The sequence below is a fragment of the Alligator mississippiensis genome, chromosome 6 (genome assembly GCF_030867095.1).
Source record: "Alligator mississippiensis isolate rAllMis1 chromosome 6, rAllMis1, whole genome shotgun sequence".
NCBI classification, from domain to species: Eukaryota; Metazoa; Chordata; order Crocodylia; family Alligatoridae; genus Alligator; species Alligator mississippiensis.
In genome coordinates, this window is record NC_081829.1 from 26,652,923 (window position 1) to 26,673,246 (window position 20,324).

Here is a 20,324-nt window from a genome sequence, read left to right on the forward strand (position 1 = left end):
ATTTGATCAAACTGAGTTAAATTTAGAAAAAAAAATGTTTGCTTGCCTGTGTACTATGTTACCATCCAGATATCCAGTGGAACAGTTTGTTAATTTGACCCAGGGTGTTTAAAGCTTTAGAACTGTTTATGAAATAGACTTTCTTTCTGCCTTTTGTCTTGCCTTTATGAAATCATATGGTATATAGAAAAGTTGATGGAAGAAGTAAAATTAACACCTTAACTCAATTCTCTTTTTAGTGCTGCAACTCCATATTTTTATTAGAGCTTTTATTAGCTGGATAGAATAGATTCATTTTAAAACTCATTCACTTGAGTTAAAAGCATTCGGGGCTCATGGTAGAGGTGATACCTTTTATTAGACCAACAAGATTTTTGCAAAAAAAAATCTTTAATTGCAAGCTCTTGGGTACAAACACCCTTCATCAGGCATCGGAGAAAAGTCTGTAAAAATTCTCCTGGGTAGAAATGAAAGTTCATATTTCATAGGATTTCACAGAGGAATCAATAGATGGAAAGCTTCTCTGGGCAAAAAGTTCTTACTTGAGGTAAGCATTATGGCTACTTGCAGATGTTAAAAAAAAACCAAACAAACCCCAAAACCAAACAAAGAAACAGAGCTTTACTTAAAACTTGGTGTGCTTCCGTGCCGAGCCCAGCACATGTCCAGAAGAGGCAGTGTGTTAGCTGGACCCAGTTCACCCAACATCTGTATAGATCAGGTTCTTAAGTGGGGCTTTTTTGGTGCTATTATCTAATAGCTGATTGAATCAGCTATTAGATAAAAGCACCAAAAAACCCCACTGAAGTGCCCAATCTATACAGATGCTGAAGAGCCAGGTCGGAGTAATGCACTGCTGCTTCTGGTAAAGCTCATTTTTGTTTGTTTGTTTGTTTTAATTTTAATGTCTGCACGCAGTCCTATAACTCAGATTCTACACTCATTCTCTCTCTCTCTTTTTTTTTTTAGTTGCATCAGCAGTTGATAGCATTTATATCTGAACGTCCCTATTTGTAATCAAATATTAGAGCTATTTAGTTCATGTTTGCATAGGGTAGTAAGAATAGTAGGTAGTCATCAGCAAACTGTCCAAGTTTGCTGATGACCCTAAGATGTGGGGCGAGGTGGACACACTTGAGGTGAGAGAGAGGCTGCAAATAGATTTAGACAGACTACAAAAGTGCGCAGATGAGAATAGGATGGGGTTCAGCATAGATAAATGCAGGGTGCTGCACCTTGGGAGAAGGAATCCACAGCATACATACAGGCTAGGGAGTTCTCTTCTTGAAAGCACAGAGGCGGAAAGGGATCTTGGAGTCATTATTGACTCCAGGATGAACATGAGTCACCAATGCTAGACCGCAGCTAGCAAGGCCAGCCATACCTTGTCATGCATCCGAAGATGCATCTCAAGCCGGTCCAGAGAGGTGATACTCCCCCTCTATGTGACTTTGGTCAGGCTGCAGTTGGAGTACTGTGTCCAGTACTGGGCGCCGCACTTCAAAAGGGATGTGGCCAGCCTGGAGAGGGTTCAGAGGAGGGCCACCCGCTTGGTGAGAGGGCAGCAGGACAGGCCGTACGAGGAGAGACTGAAGGACCTGAACCTGCTCAGCCTCAGCAAGAGGAGGCTGAGGGGGGACCTGGTGGCTGCCTACAAGCTCATCAGGGGAGAGATCAACAACAAATAGGCAGAGCCCTTTTCTCCCCAGCACCACCTGGGGTGACAAGGAACAATGGTAATAAGCTGATGGAGAATAGGTTCAGGTTAGAGATCAGAAGGCAATATTTTACAGTTAGGGTGGCCAAAATCTGGAACCAACTTCCCAGGGAAGTGGTCCTCGCCCCTACCTTGGGCAAATTGAAGAGGAGGTTGGACGATCACTTGTCTGGGGTCTTGTGAACCCAGCATTCATTCCTGCCTGTGGCAGGGGGTCAGGCTAGATGATCTGTTCAGGTCCCTCCTGACCCTAGCTACTATGAAACTATGAATGGAATCTGAAGAGCAGGAAATCCAGAGTAGCCTATGGACTATAAGGGGAGCATATAAAAAGTGGAAACAGGGAGAGATTACCAAAGAGGAGTATACCTCCTCTGCTCGCGCTTGTAGGGAGGCAGTTAGACGGGCCAAAGCTACCATGGAGCTGAGGATGGCATCCCAAGTTAAGGATAACAAGAAATTGTTTTTTAGACATATAGGGAGTAAAAGGAAGGCCCAGGGTGGAATAGGACCCCTACTAAATGGGCAGAAGCAATTGGTGACAGACAGGGGGGACAAGGCTGAACTCCTCAATGAGTTCTTTGCCTCAGTGTTCCTAAGCGAGGGGCAAGACAAGTCTCTCACTGGGGTTGTAGAGAGGCAGCAGCAAGGCGCCAGACTTCCATGCGTAGACTCGGAGATGGTGCAGAGTCACTTGGAGGAACTGGATGCCTTTAAGTCAGCAGGCCCGGATGAGCTCCATCCGAGGGTACTGAAGGCACTGGCTGATGTCATTGCACAGCCACTGGCGGGAATATTTGAACACTCGTGGTGCACGGACCAGGTCCCGGAGGACTGGAAAAGGGCCAATGTGGTCCCCATTTTCAAGAAGGGGAGGAAGGAGGACCCGGGCAACTATAGGCCAATCAGTCTCACCTTCATCCTTGGCAAAGTCTGAAAAAATTATCAAGGCTCACATTTGCAAGAGCCCAGCAGGAAAAATTATGCTGAGGGGAAACCAGCATGGGTTCGTAGCAGGGAGATCATGCCTGACTAGTCTAGTCTCTTTTTATGACCAATTTACAAAACGCCTGGACACAGGAGGAGGGGTTGACGTCATATTCTTAGACTTCAGGAAGGCCTTCGATATGGTATCCTACACCATACTGGTGAACAAGTTAAGAGGCTGTAACTTGGATGACTACACAGTCTGGTGGGTGGCAAATTGGCTAGAGGGTCGCACCCAGAGAGTTGTAGCGGATGGGTCGGTATCGACCTGGAAGGGTGTGGGCAACGGAGTCCCGCAGGGCTTGGTCCTAGGATACTCTTCATCAATGACTTGGACGAGGGAGTGAAGTGTACTCTGTCCAAGTTTGCGGCTGACACAAAAATATGGGGAGAAGTAGACACGCCGGAGGGCAGGGAACAACTACAAGCAGACCTGGACAGGTTGGAGAAATGGGCAGAAAACAACAGAATGCAATTCAACAAGGAGAAATGCAAAGTGCTGCACCTAGGGAGGAAAAATGTCCAGCATACTTACTGTCTAGGAAATGACCTGCTTGGTGGCATGGAAGCAGAAAGGGATCTTGGAGTCCTAGTGGACTCCAAGATGAACACGAGTTGTCAGTGTGACGAAGCCATCAGAAAAGCTAATGGCACTTTATTGTGCATCAGCAGATGCATGATGAACAGAACTAAGGAGGTGATACTTTCCCTCTATCGGGTGCTGGTCAGACTGCAGTTGGAATACTGCATTCAATTTTGGGCGCCGCACTTCAAGAGATATGTGGATAACCTGGAGAGGGTCCAGAGAAGGGCCACTCGTATGGTTAAGGGCCTGCAGGCCAAGCCCTATGAGGAGAGACTGGGGCACCTGGACCTCTTCAGCCTCCGCAAGAGAAGGTTGAGAGGCGACCTTGTGGCTGCCTATAAGTTCATCACGGGGGCACAGAAGGGAATTGGTGAGGTTTTATTCACCAAGGTGCCCCCAGGGGTTACAAGAAATAATGGCCACAAGCTAGCAGAGAGCAGATTTAGACTAGACATTAGGAAGAACTTCTTCACAGTTCGAGTGGCCAAGGTCTGGAACGGGCTCCCCAGGGAGGTGGTGCTCTCCCCTACCCTGGGGGTCTTCAAGAGGAAGTTAGATGAGTATCTAGCTGGGGTCATCTGAACCCACCACTCTTTCCTGCGTATGCAGGGGGTTGGACTTGATGATCTATTGAGGTCCCTTCCGACCCTAGCATCTATGAATCTATGAAATCTTCATTAGTGAATTAAGTCGGAAGAAGCTTGGTTATTATTACTGTATTTTGTTGCATACAGTTTGCCCCCAAATAACATGCACGCCTTATTTTTGGAAGGCAGACTGTAGGAAAAAGATTTTTCCAGTCATGGCTGACTGTGTAACAAAGACTAAGTCCTCCTAGGAACATAAGAGTACAGGTTTCCCTTGCTTTATGCTGTACATGCATTCCTGGAAGATGATGTATAATTTGAAGTTACGTAAAGGGAACCTACTTTACAGTGTAACAAATAGGGATACGTTCCAAGACCTCGACTGTACTAACTCCCAGACCCATTTCTACCAATTTTGCAAGACAAGTTTGGTACTCACCAACAGCACAGTACACACCAGCACAGGGCACTATCATAATGGGGATGGCAACTACAGAAATACATGTCGCAGACAATGAGCAAGGAGCACAGATCCACACAGGAGACTATATTTTGGTGTGCATCACTCCCACAATGCATCGCACAAAGCAGCTGACTGCAGGCTTCCACCACACCGATCGCATAGGAGTGAATTTACCTCGCATACAACAAATTTTTGGTATAAAAAGGGTCATTGCATAAGCATGAATTCGCACATACAGAACCCGCATAAAGCAAGTGAAACCTGTATACAGGAAGTGTGTGTGGCATTCCAGGAGATGATCTTGATGAAGCATCAGGAACTTCCTGATATAGAAGTTATCTGGATAGATTAAGCTCCAAAGAAGTTGATTTTATCACTGAGAAAAAATGTTTACATGGGCACAATTAAACCGTAAATCAGTTCAAAATATGTAGAACTAGCTATGGTTGGTCTGAGGTGTTTTGCATATGAAAGTACAAATGATTGAGATTCTAGAGCCACGTTTCCTGAACTTTTGAGATCTGCCCCCTTCCTGCAAAGTATTTAGAACAAGCATTAACTATTGTCTTTTACTGTTATAAATAGGGTGGAGAATGCCTGCACTAAACTTGTCCAAGCAGCCCAGATGCTACAAGCAGATCCTTATTCAGTACCTGCTCGTGATTATCTCATTGATGGATCAAGAGGCATACTTTCTGGAACATCAGACTTGCTTCTGACTTTTGATGAGGCTGAGGTAGGCCCTGTAACACTGGCAACACCCAGTTCTGAGTATCTCTAATATCCACTTAATTTGTAGTAGTTCCCAGGATTCCATGTATAAATCTAACAGGGACCCAGTTTGGATGGATGGAAAATGTTCTAATGAGTACTTCAAAAGTGATCTGTGACATGATCGTGGTGAGGTATTTGTTTTCTTAATCATAGTTCCAGTGTTCAGGAAAATAATTCATTCCTCTCTAAAGCTACATGCTTCTACAAATGCTCAGTTCCAATATGCACAAGGTAAACAAAAGAGGAATATTTTTTATTACTCTGGAATGTTTTATTCTCACAAGTATAAAAATATATTCTAATATCTATTGAACAAAATGTTGGAGATCATTATTAAAAGCTACTGCTTGACGACTGTTGCAAAGAGTATTAGTTCAGATTTTCAGCAGCAATGGCAGCTTTTCATTTAAATTCAGTGCTCTAAGTTAAATCGTCCAGAAAAGGTTGGGTGTTGCCATGTGCTCTCTATTTCCTAGCCCAGTGATTCTCAACCAGGGTGCCATGAGATCCTTTCAAAGGTGATAAGGGGTCCTGCATGATTTTAGCATGGTTAGGTATGCAGACCTGATTCGCAAGATTAACCCATTTTTCATGTAGGAATTCATGGTGTTAAAACCTTATGATCTGTTGTGATCTGAGTTCATTTCAACAAAGGATTCACTCTATTATTTGTGTGTAGCCAAAACAACAGTGAAAATTAAGAGCTGGCATTTTCCAAAGGGTGCCTTGAATTGATTGAGGGGTGTTTCAAGTATAAAAAGGTTGAAAACCACTCAGAAATATGATGTAAAAACGATAGGTGTTTTAAAAACAGATTGGTAAAAAGGCTAACATGGACTTCTAATTCAAAGCATAGTTAAGAAAACTTGTGCTTTGAGGCAAAAGGAGAATAAAATGCCCCTTATGCATATTTTTTCGGGAAGATTTTAGAGTTGGATCCATCCTTTTTAAGTGGAATGTTGGATAATGTATTCTGCATGTGCACAACTGTTTAATGGATAACATTTCCTAGGAAAACTTTGGAATCTGTCATTCTGGAAGTTTTGCGTAGTAATTTCTTTTTATCCGTTAAACATCAATAACAAACTAGAACACAGTCTTTCTTCAAGACAGAAGTGCAGCATGTTCCCTAGTGCCCTAAGAGTCGAATATACTTTCTTACAATTTACATATTTCCCTGATGTCCTTCAGATCTTGAGGTAGGTGTGAGATTATTGGAAACAGAATGTGTAATTTCAAATTACAGAAATGTTGGTTTGTTTTGGGAGTACAGAAGATTGTATGTGGGTTTTGTCGCTGAAAAATTCTGAGCAATTAATTCAAGATTCCAAACCTCACATAGATCTTTGTTAACCCTGCTACCAAATGCTGTACTTGTTCTGTTTTTCAGTAATAAACCTTGCATTTCTAGCTTGACCTATTAAATAATTAAATGCTTCTTTTTAGGTCCGTAAAATCATCCGTGTCTGCAAGGGAATTTTGGAATATCTAACTGTGGCAGAGGTGGTGGAGACTATGGAGGATTTAGTGACATACACAAAGAATCTGGGGCCAGGTTAGATTTCTCCAGTATCTTCTAAATATACTCTTATGCATATCTTTGTTGTCCCAAGTTTTTTAGTCATGTGTATTTGAGTAGTGTTAAAGCTGTTCCTTTTGAAAGTCTGCTGGAACAGTTTATATAAAAGGTCATGTTTTCACTGCTTTCTGCCTCACAAGTATTCTCTTGAGAATGCAGTGTAAATCACATTAGAAAATGCTATATCGGTGATTTGACCCAGTATTGGGTCAGATTGTATCACAGTATGCATAGGAGCCAAGGTAAGCCATTTTTCTTTTACATTTAGGGAGCAATGTGCTGGAAGGTAGACTTCTTGATGTACAACAAAATATAACACAAAATACAGTATAGGAAGCTATATACTTTCAAACACCAACAGCTGAATCCAGGTTTTGGGTCATGAGCTTCTGTACAGAGTGAGATAGTTGCATCCTAAAAACATTCCTTGGACTGTTACAGTTTAAATGACAATACAAGTTTGACATCTTGATATTAGTAAGAGGTCCAGAAAATAGTGCTTCACTGCTATAAAACAGAAGGCCAGATAGGGTTCTCTCTTCTCTACTTATTCACTGTTTCTTTATTACAGGCTAGTTGGCCTAATGCTGTTTTATGATCTTTCACCTCATTAATGAGGCCTTTCTATTAAAGAGGCAGTATGTCTGCCCCAGTTTGTCTCTACCTGGTAAGAGAAAAAAAGATTATATTCCTGGCTTTGCCATTGACCTACGGGATCATTTGATAAAATTGACTCCCTTTCTCTCTGTCTTTTCCCCTATTGATAAATTGGGAATAACAATGCTGCCCCCTTTTGTAAAGTGTTTGGAGATGAACAGGAAAACACTAAAAATGCAATTGAGATACAAATATAAATTTGCATTTGAATAGAAGATGTAAATTGAATCAGAGGTCCACCAAGTGGTTTTATTTCTTTACCTCCCAAATGGCCACTACCAGCTATTTTGAAAAGGTTCATTAAATCAGAACAGCTGGCTTGTACAAGGTGTCTTTATATCAGAAACCTTTTCAATGTAACAATAAATTCTTCTGTTATGTGTATTCCTGGCTAATCTTTGGGACTGCAATAAACTTTTATCTGCAGTGATACCTTGCAGTGGTAAACTCCATGGTAGGTCATGCATCATGGCTTAAAACCCCCCAAAACAGAACCCCTGAGAAATCATTTGCCTTCATTTTAACTGGCATCCCCTTGGTTTACTTCAGTAAATTAAAATAAATAAATATGTGGCCAATCTGGCCAGTCTATCTTCTTCATGTGGTTGGTTGATTTATTTTGTTTTATATACTTCTCTGGTGTTTGTTATTATCACTAAACCAGCAGTCCTAGTCTTTTCTGTGTCTTCCATGCCTCTGATCATTTTCACTGATTTGCTCTGGACTTCTTTTGCCTCTGCTAGACTGTTTTTGAGCTGGGTTAGCAGAACCGAACATGGCATTTCAGGTAATGACACATCAATGATTTATATGATGACATTATGACACTTACCTCCTTTGTATTTTGATTGCCATGACTTATTGAGCAGACTTTTTCATTGAGCTGTGCACAACAAGCACATGCCTATTTTCTTGAATGGCAGCAATTAATTTAGAATCTAACAGTGTGTGTGAATAATTCAAATGATATATGTCAGTGTTTATAAGCCTCATATTTTTCAACACTGAATTTTATCTACTATTCTATTGTAAGTTTTGACTGAGGAACTTCAATCTTTCCTAGTCTGGGCTAGCATAATTATCTCAATTTTTCATTTTGTCATCCATCACACATTAATACATGGACATTTCTAATCCATGACAATACTTTTTTTTCCTTGTCTCATGATTATCTGCCTTATTGCATGCTGTGAGAGAGTTATCATAAACTGTTCGTAGGTCTACCAGGAATCTTGTGTTGTCCTTTACAAATATGCTGAAATTTTATAAATCATTGGAGGGAAGTAGGATGAAGACAGGTAATATTGACATAACTTTGTACCATTAGACTTTTACCCTGTTCTTTCAGGGATAATTCAGCACCAGATTGGATGAAGTTATCCTAGTTTAGAAGTTTCTCATTGCTATCTGTTCGCTATTTCTTTGCACTGGTGATAAGACTGTTAAACTGGTGTAATGTGATAAACATGCCATCTCTCTGGGGCTTGATTTCTTTTTTTGTTGTTGCTTGAAAACCCCCCACTACCAAATGTGTTCTCATCATGTCCATCTAGGTATTTTAGAGTTCTTTTTCCCTTCCAGTTTTCCTGATACATAAGTAAACCTTACTGACCTGTAATTGCCAGATCATGCAGAAATATCTTTTAAATCTTTTTTGTATAATTAAGTTCAGCCCTTGTTTTCTAGCAGTCATCCATGATTTATTAAACATTGCATGTTTTTGGTAGAAGGTCTTCTGCTGAGTTCTTATCTTTTGGATAAAATCAGCTCTCTGGTTAGTTTGTGATTTTAATTGCTTTGTTTTGTCTCTCTCTTGGACATCTTGTTCTCTGATAGTGTCTGGATCTTTGCTGCCTGAATCTGAGGTAGATATTTTCCCAATGTCCACCTTGTTCCCTTGTAAACCTGTAGAGTCAATAGGTTGTTTCTTTTGCTGTACCTGTGGACTACTTTTTATCTTAAAGTTCCCACTTGCATTTTTTTTCTATTTTGAAAGATACTTGCTTGACTCATGATTATGAAACACTTGAAATTTGTGATCATTATGTTCTGTAGAGTAGCAGTATTATACTTCTGTGACACAAGCTGTCCTTTCTTATATAGTTTATAGTTGGGTAGTAAATATTTGATCAGTATTTTATTTTTGAAACCAGGAAGTGTGTGTAGGTTTGTGTTTGGGTGTGTGTTATCCCACTAGTCTCACATTTTACCTCTAAATTCAACCTGCATATATTTACTGTTAGTTTAGTTTTCTGCTATTGGCAACCCTGAGATTAGATGTCTTGGTCTCACCTATGTGCTCTTTAGAACGTGTAGGATTAGTTTGTATAAACCTTCAAAACCATGTCAGCTTTCCATGGCATGTTTTTTAAATCCTTAAACATGTTATTGTGAAGTAAATATACTTTCAACAGTTAAGATTTATGTGGGGACCACAGTAGAATATATATCAGTCATCACATTTTCAAGTGATCGGGAACTACTGGGGGAACCATATATTCCTCCTCAAATTAAATAAATAAATAAATAAATAAATAAATATCATGTTATTCTGGAGTAAATATACTATTATAGTATACAATGTTTTAGAATGAGGGTAATTCTACTTGCTGTGTATTTATTTGTTCTGTCATAATGGATGCCATAATACTAGTAAAACTTCCAGACAAGTATTTTCTGAAGGCAGCAAACCATGCGTCCCTGATACTGGCTGATCCCATCCTCCATTATCTAAATGAGACTTAAAGTAAAAGGAGGAAAAAGTAGTAAATCATCTTGTCATAAGATGATGAGTTGACTGTCTTCCCTGAAGTCAGCTATTCATTTATTCTATATCTGTATAGCTCATTTGTATCATTAGTCTTTTAAGAAGAACAAAAAGGCTTAAGAATCTTGAGGCCTATATTCTAGGTTGAATTTCAGATAGAAACTATGTATAGTTTCCCTGAAGCAACTGAAATGTGGTTAAAAGTTGTTGTGCCTTGTTAAGTTTTTTGGCTTTTGTTTGGAAAGCTCAACTGTGAGAAGCTAGACTTCCTTGCAGAATATTCATAACTATAGGGAAAAACAGTATTCATAGCTTAATTACTTGAATTAACTCTTCTGATCTAGGAATGACAAAAATGGCAAAAATGATTGATGAAAGACAACAGGAATTGACTCATCAGGAGCACAGAGTCATGTTGGTGAATTCCATGAACACTGTGAAGGAGCTATTGCCAGTCCTTATTTCAGGTACTTGGTCAGACTATTTAATACAATTACTTGCATATGTATAATGCAGATTTGAATGGCATTGTGTTTTGTCCATTAAAATAGCAGCCTTTACGTCCCTTTTAGATTGACTGGAAATATTTAGGTGTTTGGTTTGTCACTAACTTGGAGGTGGGAAGAGAAGCTATTACACCAACTTACCCATTTTAAGTTTTGTGCACTTGCAACTTAAAATAACTTGCAAAAATTAACTCTATACTATTTATACGAGTTGTGTTTACATGCCATGCATGTCATTTACTGCAGTATTACATTTAATAAATATTTTAAAATAGCTGTTTGCATTAATGCATTTATATGAAAAAATGTTTGTATGGTTGACCTAACATTTTTTAGCATCTGTTCATAATGGGCCTCACACCAGTGTAGTCTAGATGCTGCTGTCAAAGGCTGAGACATGTATACACTTTAAAAACAAAGCAAATTAAACCCCTCACAGATCTTCTTGTTCCCTCCCCCGCAACACACACACACATGCACGCTTGTAAGGTGGGGGAAAATGGAACCTATTCCTGCCACACTTAAGCTTCTGATGCATTTTATTCTGGGAACAGCCTAAAAGGGAGGAGGCCTCCACTTGTCTGTTTCTTGGGTATAGAACTTCCAGTCCCATTGCTGAAGTAGCTTGGCCCTCTGTCAAAACTCCTGTCCTCTGCCACAGGGAGTGCTGGTCTGAGCTACAGCTAGGGAGACTGACTATCTTACCCAGAAGATATAGCAGTACATAATGTTGAGAATACCTTGGCCTATTAGTTGTTTGCACTTGTGAACAGATTTTGTTTTCCTTCTCTCCAGTGCCAGGTTTCATTTTTTTCATGTGTTATAGTTGGGGTGGCAGGTTTAAGCACTGTTTTTTGTTTTAAGAATGTAGTACAAAATTACTCTATCTTTCTTTCTAGTCCCTAGTACATGCTTTGTGTATGACACAAACCATAAAGTATATCTAAACAAATTGTCTGCTTGGAGATCCACAGTGGAGTAGCTGTCTGAATAATAGAATTTTGGTTTGAAGGGGTTTTGACAAAGTTGTACAAGTAGACTATAGCAGGCTTTGCCTTTGTAATGTCCTTTCAAACCCTACCTTCCTCTTGATGTTAACTTGAGTTAAATCAAAGCACTGGACAGGTTTTGGAATCAGACTGCCTTTGCATCTGCAGAAATTGAGGTACTACTAATGACCCCTATAGCATTGTGCTTCTGTTCTAGTCTGTAAAGATGACTCCAGAAAATTTAAAGGTAGCCTGAGATGAAGAAATAGGGCTATAAATGTTGATTGTCTAATGTGGCTTTGATTTTAAATGTTCAGGCAAGGTGAAACGTTTTGTGACAAGAGTGCCTGTGTCTGTATTGGTCTAGTGCATTCCTGTGATTATCTTAGTAATGTGCATGGGGTTTTCCTGTTGCTATTGCTCTGGCATGAATTTTAACTGAAAAGATGGGTGTAGGAACGCACAAGAATCTGAAAATTATAGGTTTATGGTATATTTTGTATTGATGCTGACTATTTGATGCATCAGTGCAAAAAAGGAAAAGGAGAGAAACAGAAGCATCTGCATGGGAAAACTAAGAGGTGGTGGTAGTGGTATGTGGCAGTGTAATCTACTTAGCTGGGAAGCAAGAACAGTGAAGTTAGGACAGCGTATGCTTTAGTATGAGCTAGAAACTAGAGCAGTGGTTCTAAACCCTCAGCCCCCTGAAGAGTTACAAGGTCCTTTTAGGAGTGCTCTGGAGTGCTGAACAATATGAATACTGTTAGGTATGCAAACACTTACACATGATTCACAGGATAAACCCAGAGTTTTCAAAGAGGAATCCAGAGTGTCAAAAATTGTGGGAGTCTTTACACGTGCTCCAGGGATGGGGCAGTGCTTTAATTAGAGCGACTCTTGGGAACCACTCTAATTTAAAGTGCTTCCAGCATCTTGTGTATTCAGCATCCTGCTCTTCAAAATGGCAGCGGGGATGCTTTTAACTAAAGTTTGTTCAACAAGCTGTAGTTAAAGGGCTCTCTCTGCTGTTTTGAAGCATGGGGATGCTGAATACATGAGACACCAAGGCTGCTGGAACATGGCAATTAGCATGCTCAATTGCTTGAATACGCTGTAATTACAGTGCGTCGGAGCAGGAGCCCCACATATCTACAGGCACCCATTCCTTCTCACCCGTTGTGGCCTTTCTGAGTTCTTTGCAACATGAATTGCTCCATTATTTGTCTTTAATCAAAAAATGAGTGGAAACACAGAGCTGGATTTTCTGAGGGGTACCTTCAGTCTAAAAAGGTTTAGAACTGGTGAGCTAAAGTATATATTTCTGAAATACTGCACTTGACTGACCTAATTATACCAATGAACGCATCTTAAAGGCCTCGGACTCCATGGTTTTATTCAATCCCATTACGTACTGTTCATGAATGAAACAGTGGGAGAGTGTCTTGTTTAAGAACTGGATCATTTGGTGGTTTACTAATCAGTTGTACAATGTTCACAGCTATGAAGATTTTTGTAACTACTAAAAATTGTAAAAGTCAAGGGATAGAAGAGGCCTTGAAAAACCGTAACTTCACAGTAGAGAAGATGAGTGCTGAGATAAATGAAATCATCCGTGTGTTGCAACTCACTTCCTGGGATGAGGATGCCTGGGCTAGCAAGGTATGTTCACTACTCCTTTTGGAAATTCTGCTTGACCTACCATAGCAACTATAAAATGATGCTTTTCAGATTATTTGATTATACAGTCTATAGATTTTATCTTGCTACACTGTGAGATACCATACCATAAGAGAATCAAGATAAAAGATTATCATAAAGATTATCATTGGAGCTAATTTGTCTTTGAGATAATATTTCTTTTATTGCTATTACCTTTTTCTTACAAAAACAAAACAAAAAAATCTTGTCGACTGGTTACTCTTACTTGATTTGATATAATAGAAAGGTTATAAAAGAACATTATGTGAACTTGTTCCAACAGCTTATTTGAAGTGCTCTCTGATAGCATTCAAGAGATTGTGATTTATGTTAAATTTGGTTTCTTTCTTTGGCTTCACAAGATAATTGTAAAATGCAGTGCAGTCTTCCCAAAGGAGGGAAGCATGTGACAGTCATACCTCATCTAGCAAAATGGGAATAAGTTGGTTACAAAAGTTGTTCTCAATCTATAGAAATCATGCCTAAAACTGGTTTAATACTTAAGTATTCATAACTCATTATTTACCCAGTCGCTTTTGTAAGTGTTAGGAAAAAAGTTAACTCACAGTCATGTTGACTGAAGTTTTGTTTGAAGCAAGGTGTAAAGTTCCACAAGTGGTGATTAACTGAGAAAATCTTTTACTTTTGCATTTACCTGAGTGTTGAGGTAGTGCATGCAGACAAAAGTGCAGCTCCCCACTGTAACTGAGAACGCATTGCAGGAAGTGTTCCAAGTTGCAATGATCTCCAGGCCAAACAGAAGTTTACTGTTGGTTCCAGGAGGGAGGGAATCTAGCTGCTGGCTTCCAGCATACAGCCTGTTTCCCTTAGCGATGACCCCTCCTCCAGTCCCAGCCTGTCCCTGTTCTCAGAATGGGAGGGGGAGAGGGACCAGAGGGAGCTCCTAGGGGTTCCCTCGCTGGGCGGGTGAACTGGACCACCCACCTTGCCAGGGTAGGGGGGCCTACAATACGTCTGCCCCATCCTCCAGGAGAGGCTGAAAAACCCTAGACTGAACTCCCTCTGCTCCCCCTCTCCCTTCTGAAAACAGCTCAGAGGCTAGCAGGCAGCGCAGACGCAAATTACAGAAGATGCTATGTTTTGAAATGTCTTCATCTGAAACCTCATGCAATGAAATGAGGGTTCAGATTTTTGCCAGATTGGGCATTTTGAAGCAGTCTGCAGTTTTTGCACTTGTATTTGGTTATGGTTATAGACCACGTCCTGTGGCCATATCAGGTGAAAATTGTCTTTTCTGTCTGCACCCAGTGTTACTGTCTGTTGTCCTTACTTGTCTCCTTCAGAAAGGGCTTTCTGGGCTGTGCAGTCATTTTGGAAGAGAGAGGGTGTAATCTGAGGTCTGATTAGATGGAATGTTTACCAAATTATTGTCATGCAGATGGAACGTGCGAGTGCTGGCGTGGTTCTCCTTTCTTTTCTTGTCAACTTTTAAAATGTCTCTGTTGCCAGTTCAGTCCCATGTCTGCTGCTCAGCAGAAGGAAACGTTGGCAGCTTGGAGAAGGCCTCCTATATGTGTTTACATCCTGGGTAACTACAGTGACAAAGAAATGGCCCCTTAAATAGGTTGCTGATAGGGTTTGGGGGAATAGTAGCACAACAGCAAACAACAAACTATTTCAAAAAATATCTTTAGGGATAAAGACCTGTTAGTTCACCATTATTAGTTGTTTCAGGAAACCTAACTTCAAATTTGAGCAAGGGATTAAACCACATCGACCTACATATTGATGTCCTGACCCTTATTTTGCATCTGAAGTATTTTACCACTACTATTTCTTTATCATGACTACTTTATGCATCTTTGTTTTTGTTCTCCTGTTTGTTTCTTACTCTTTTTTCTCACCTTTTAGAAGGTAAGCTTTCTTTCAGACCCTACACTTCTACTTTTATACTAAAACCAAAAAGCATGTTTGACATTTTGTGCTGTGTGCAGACTGTGTGCTGTGCATTTTTTTTTGTGTGTGCCAGTTGTAACACCATACTTATGTGTATAGGTTTTTTTTTAATTATTTCAGTAGAGTGTTAGCTAGACTGCTGCATGATCATGTACAGATACTCAGTTTTTCCCGAGAGAGTTGCTGGTCTCCCAGGAGAAACCACAAGAGTACAGATGCTCAGGATGTTTCTCCCAGAGGGAAAATGGCTGTCCTGGGAGAAGAATAAGCTGGGGACAGCCAGGGTTAAATGTCTCCTAGGAGAGTTTTTCCTGGAAGAGCAAATGTCTATACATACTCTCTGTCAAGTTATGAAAAGACAAGATGTCGAATTTGATAGGAACAGTTCTAAGTTGTTTTTTGTTTGTTTGTTTGTTTTTGTTTTTTTTTTAAGGATAGCTTTGTTAATGTTTTTATTTTCCAATATGTTACTAGTATCTGTTGCCAATGAATGTCAACCCCAAACATGCAAGAGGAAGCTTTCTATTTGTCAGGAAGTCTTTACCAAGATTTTTTTTGGAGTAATTTTATCCTTTCCAAAATTCCTGCTCTTCAGTAGCAGCAACTTCAAAATTCCTTTAGAATGCAAAAAACTTTTACTAAGGATAAGTGCCTTAGTACAGTAGCTTCTGCTTTATATATACTGTATTTACTCACATATATGATGGCCCCTTATATTTGGAGGCTTAGCTTGAATTTGAATTTGCCCCTCTTTCCACTGCTACATCAGGGAGAATAAATCTGGGTCAGGTAGTCCCCTTCCTTTTTGTACCCCCACCACACCTTCTTCCCCTTGCAGTACTTTCCCTCACTCCTTACTGTCAGATCCTGCTCTCCCTGAGACAGGGAAGGGCAAACTTGAAAGCACTGACCTTGAAATAAACATGGTTTATCATATAGACAAATTAGTACAGGTATCCATAGACTAAGTTAATCTAGAATGATGCATTTTACCTTTTTTAAAACGGTTGCAAGTTTTAGCACAGGTACTCCGTAAACATACTTGTAAAAACAGCACTTTGGCATGTGCTTATACTAACTACAAATGATGCATGATGTTAGTTCAAAGCCAAAAGGCTCATGATTTACCATGTAGTTCATTGGACTGGGCCCCATCAGTCAACAGCGTTTCAAGCCTTTGTGATCCCACAGCTCAGTACTACTCAGTGTGTGTGTGTGCATTCAAGATATTCCCCACAAGTGATCCATGTGATAATTAGTCCCCCCCACCCTATGACTGGAACCAGGTGTTCTTGTCATAAATCCTGGGATATTCCAAAAATTTATATGCAGATGTGGTGAGGGCAGCCTGGTCCAACTTCACCTCATGGAGGAGGGAAAGGTCACATTAATCATCAGGGATCTTGGTTTTCTCTGAAAAAAAAAAAGCAAATTCTCTGATAAAAATCCTCAATTAAAATTAAACACCACTATATACATAGGTATCAATTGAGCACAATGTTTTATTGATATATTTACAATTTCAAATAAATTTTGAAGCCTACTAGTGCTTCAGTCACTATAATAAAATAAATTCTGAATACCTATAAATTTTGGTATTTGATTTTGGGTTTTTTGTCATAGAAAATCAGAGCTCCCTCTGCCCCCTTAGCTGACCAGGATGCAGGTCCAGACCCCTTACTCCCTTACTGCCAGAGGGGGCCCCCAGTTGCCAGGTCTGTGGGGCCAGAGACCTGGGGCCACTTCCCTCTGCTCCCAGCAGCAGCAGCTGAGCCCTGATGGCTGCCCACAGGAAGCAGTGGCTGCTGTGGCAGATCGGGGCATGGAGCCTGGCTCCCCCTCCCCTGTGGGCAGCATGGCCAGAGCGGAGCCCCTTGTGTGGGGGGAGGGGGGTGGGTGTGGGCTGCTTGCTGCAGGCTCAGGCAGGGGGGCTGGCTCCCTGCCACTGTGCTCACTCCCAGGGGACTGTGGAGGGCATGTGCCCACCAGATATGTGCACGGGATGGGGGCAGATGTGTGCTGCCTGCTTCAGGCTTGGGCTCCCTGCCCTGCTGCCCTCCCCCTGGGGCCTGCTTGCCCTGCATCACCCCACAAGCCCTGCATCACCCTGGCAAAGCGCCCTGTATCCACCTGGCAGCACCGGGGGTCACAACCCCCAGGGTCTCTGCAGCCCAGCTGGTGGGACCTGTCATGGCAAGGCCACAGGATGGGGAGCCCAAGCCTGCAGTGAGCAGCCTGCACCCATGCCATGCATGAATCTGGGGGCACACGCCCCTTCTTGCCCTCCCAGGAGTGTGCGGAGTGATGGGGAGCTCGTTCCTCCTGTCCCCCGGATGAGCTGCCTGCAGCCCCGTCCCACTTGCTGCTGGTGCTCTGTGGCCATGCATTCTGGCCCCAAACCCCACACACTGCCCAAACTGGGCAGCAGGCCCAGCCCTGCCCAACTCCCTCCCTTCATCACTATCCCTCCCCCCACCCCACCAGACTTACCTGCAGGAGCTGCTCTCCAGGCTGCCTGGTGGCCATATGCCTGTACATGCACATGGTGCCCCCAGCCTGACTGCCCTCCTTCTGCACCCCCAGCCCCTTTCAGGCTGGAACTCTGCCAGCCTGCAGAGAGGTCTTTGCAAAAATGCATAATCTGTATGTTTCTCCATTAAAATGAAAAATCCAAGTTTTTCTTGGGTAAAAGGAAAATCTGCGCTTTTCTGTTTTTCCCGTGGGAAATGGAAAACCCAGATCCCTGCTAATCATATGCACCAGGCTGAGAGAGGGGGCGACAGAGGGATTCTGGGTGAGCTCTTTGGGGCCCCATTTGGTGAAGTTTGTCAGACATTTAAGGCTAGTGAAGAAACAGGTCATTGGAAATAGGAAAGAAAGGCACAGTTCAGCTGTGGAATTGAAGAAGTTGAAATATATGCAGTTTAGTGGTTCATTATGACTTGTAGCAGTTTAATGATAAACAGTGTATTTAACGAGGTTTCCTTGTATACAAGGACAAGGGGCTTTTTTTCTCCATGCTGATTCATCTTGTATTTGAGTAGATACAATAGATTTATTTATCAGAAATTCCCATGATTTCATCACATCTTCACAGTTCTAGTGCATGGAAAACCAGGAAGCTTCATAGTCTAATGAATGCAGCAGAAAGGACTGTGCGAAGCTTTGGTCCCTGATTCGATTCGGCCCAATTCAGTGGCTGAATCTCTGAATCCAAATCGAATCGGGAGACCCTTTAATCTCTCCAAATTGAATTGGAACCCTCTGAATCGATTCGGAAAGATTCGACGATTTGGACATAGACATGGCTTTAAATGTTTTTTCTACATACCTCAAGGTGTCAGGTGGCTTGTGAATGCTGGGGCGGATAGAGCATCCCACAGGAGCATGGGGGGGCTCCCCAGCAAACTCAGCAGCAGACCCAGAAATGGACCAGAAGCACTTCCAGTCCACTTCTGAGTCTGCCGGGGAGCATGCCCCACCATCTGCCCCACCATCACAGCATTCACAAGCCGTGCCTGGTACCTCGAGGTATGTAGAAAAAACATTTAAAGCTGTGTCTATGGCCGAATTGCTGATTCTCCGAATCAGCATTGAATCTTCAGATTTGGATTTGCCTGAATCAAATCAGGGATGTTGCAGGGCACCCCAGTGCCTGCTCCTAGAGAGGAGAAACTGCCAGGGAGAGAGCCCTGACAGAGCCAATTGAGCACAGCTGCGGGTTGCAGACGGGGGGGACATAGACCCCGGATCACGTGCGGGGTACATAGACCCCAGCCCCAGAGCGAGGGGCGATTTCATTGAGAAGCCCCGTGGGGGCACGGCGAGCCCCAAAGAGGGGGAGCGCCACATTGTATTATTGAGAAGCCCTAGAGAGGGGCGATACAGAGTAGCCCTAAGGAGGGGCCATACTGAGGAGCCCTAGAGTGGGGCGATTACTGAGGAGCCCTAGAGTGGGGCGATACTGAGGAGCCCTAGAGCGGGGCCATATTGAGGAGCCCGAGACGGGCATAGCGAGCCCGGCCACAGGCTAGTGCGGCAACACCCCTCAGACCGAGGCAGGGCGCTGCGGTTGCCCCAAGAAGACAGGGAGTAGCAGCGCGGTGAGCCCGTATCAGAGAGGGTACCCGTGTGGTTGGCCGGAAGGGCCGGGGCCCTCTAGGGAGTCCCTGAGTGGGACCACACCGTCAGGGGAGGCCCAGAGTGGGCTAGACGAGAGTCCCAGTAAGAGGCTGGGTACTAGAGAAAGCCCAGAGTGGGCTAGATCATAGAGGAGGCCCAGGAAGCGGGCGTGCAGACATACGAACGTCTATTACATCTGCGAGGCTTGGGGCGTGGTATTAGGGGCTGGTAGGAGCCACGCAGAGCCCATAAGGCTAGGGTGTCCGGAGAACACCCACCATATCGGGAGACCCCAGGGGGTCCGGAAGAACCACGGGGACAGAGGTCCCAAGTAGCTGTGCCCAGGGAGTCATAGGCAGCCTCCCAATCATATTCCAGCAAGACGTGGCGGGCGAGAATTAGAGGGTGCCTTGGGCCGGCCTGACACGGAGCAAGGGACCTCGAGGAGATCACGGCCCTCCGCGAGGACCCCGCCGTGACAACGGACAGTGATCTGAATCAATTAATTGAATCACTGTCCCCAATTCGGGTTGAATCCAAATCGAATATGGCCCGTTTCGCACACCCCTAGCAAAAAGTAAGTTAGATGTTAAGAATTCTTAATATGTATGAATAGCTTCTTTGTTAGTAATTCAGGTAAAGATTTTTTTTTTATATAATAGCTCATATTTTGACAGCTTCTCACATGGGAAAATGTTAGTCCAAATACATAATACATAAATATGTTCTGTGGCCAGTATACCAAGTACATTGGTGCTCCCTAACTAAATTCAGAGTATTTTAATAATCAATTTTATTTCAGATTGTAGGATGGTGGCAGTTTGCCAGGATTTTGGAAATGCAGCATTGGGCACTACCTGTGTACTGAACTTTTCATGGTATCAAGGATAAATGTTACAACTGAGCAGGTGTAAGAAATACAAGCCCTTGATTTGGTTGTCTTGCCAGTAGTCACATACAGTAGACTTTCCTTTT

At 42.4% G+C, this 20,324-nt stretch overlaps 1 protein-coding gene across 1 annotated transcript in view; it reads left to right on the top strand.

The window, feature by feature from the left end:
* Nucleotides 1-20,324, top strand: part of VCL (vinculin) — a 117,652-nt gene that overhangs the window by 58,938 nt on the left and 38,390 nt on the right. The window contains exons 3-6 of the mRNA XM_006273793.4: nt 4,926-5,076; nt 6,561-6,669; nt 10,462-10,584; nt 13,111-13,271. Coding sequence (XP_006273855.1) covers nt 4,926-5,076; nt 6,561-6,669; nt 10,462-10,584; nt 13,111-13,271 — 544 coding nt within the window. The remainder of the gene's footprint in view (nt 1-4,925; nt 5,077-6,560; nt 6,670-10,461; nt 10,585-13,110; nt 13,272-20,324) is intronic.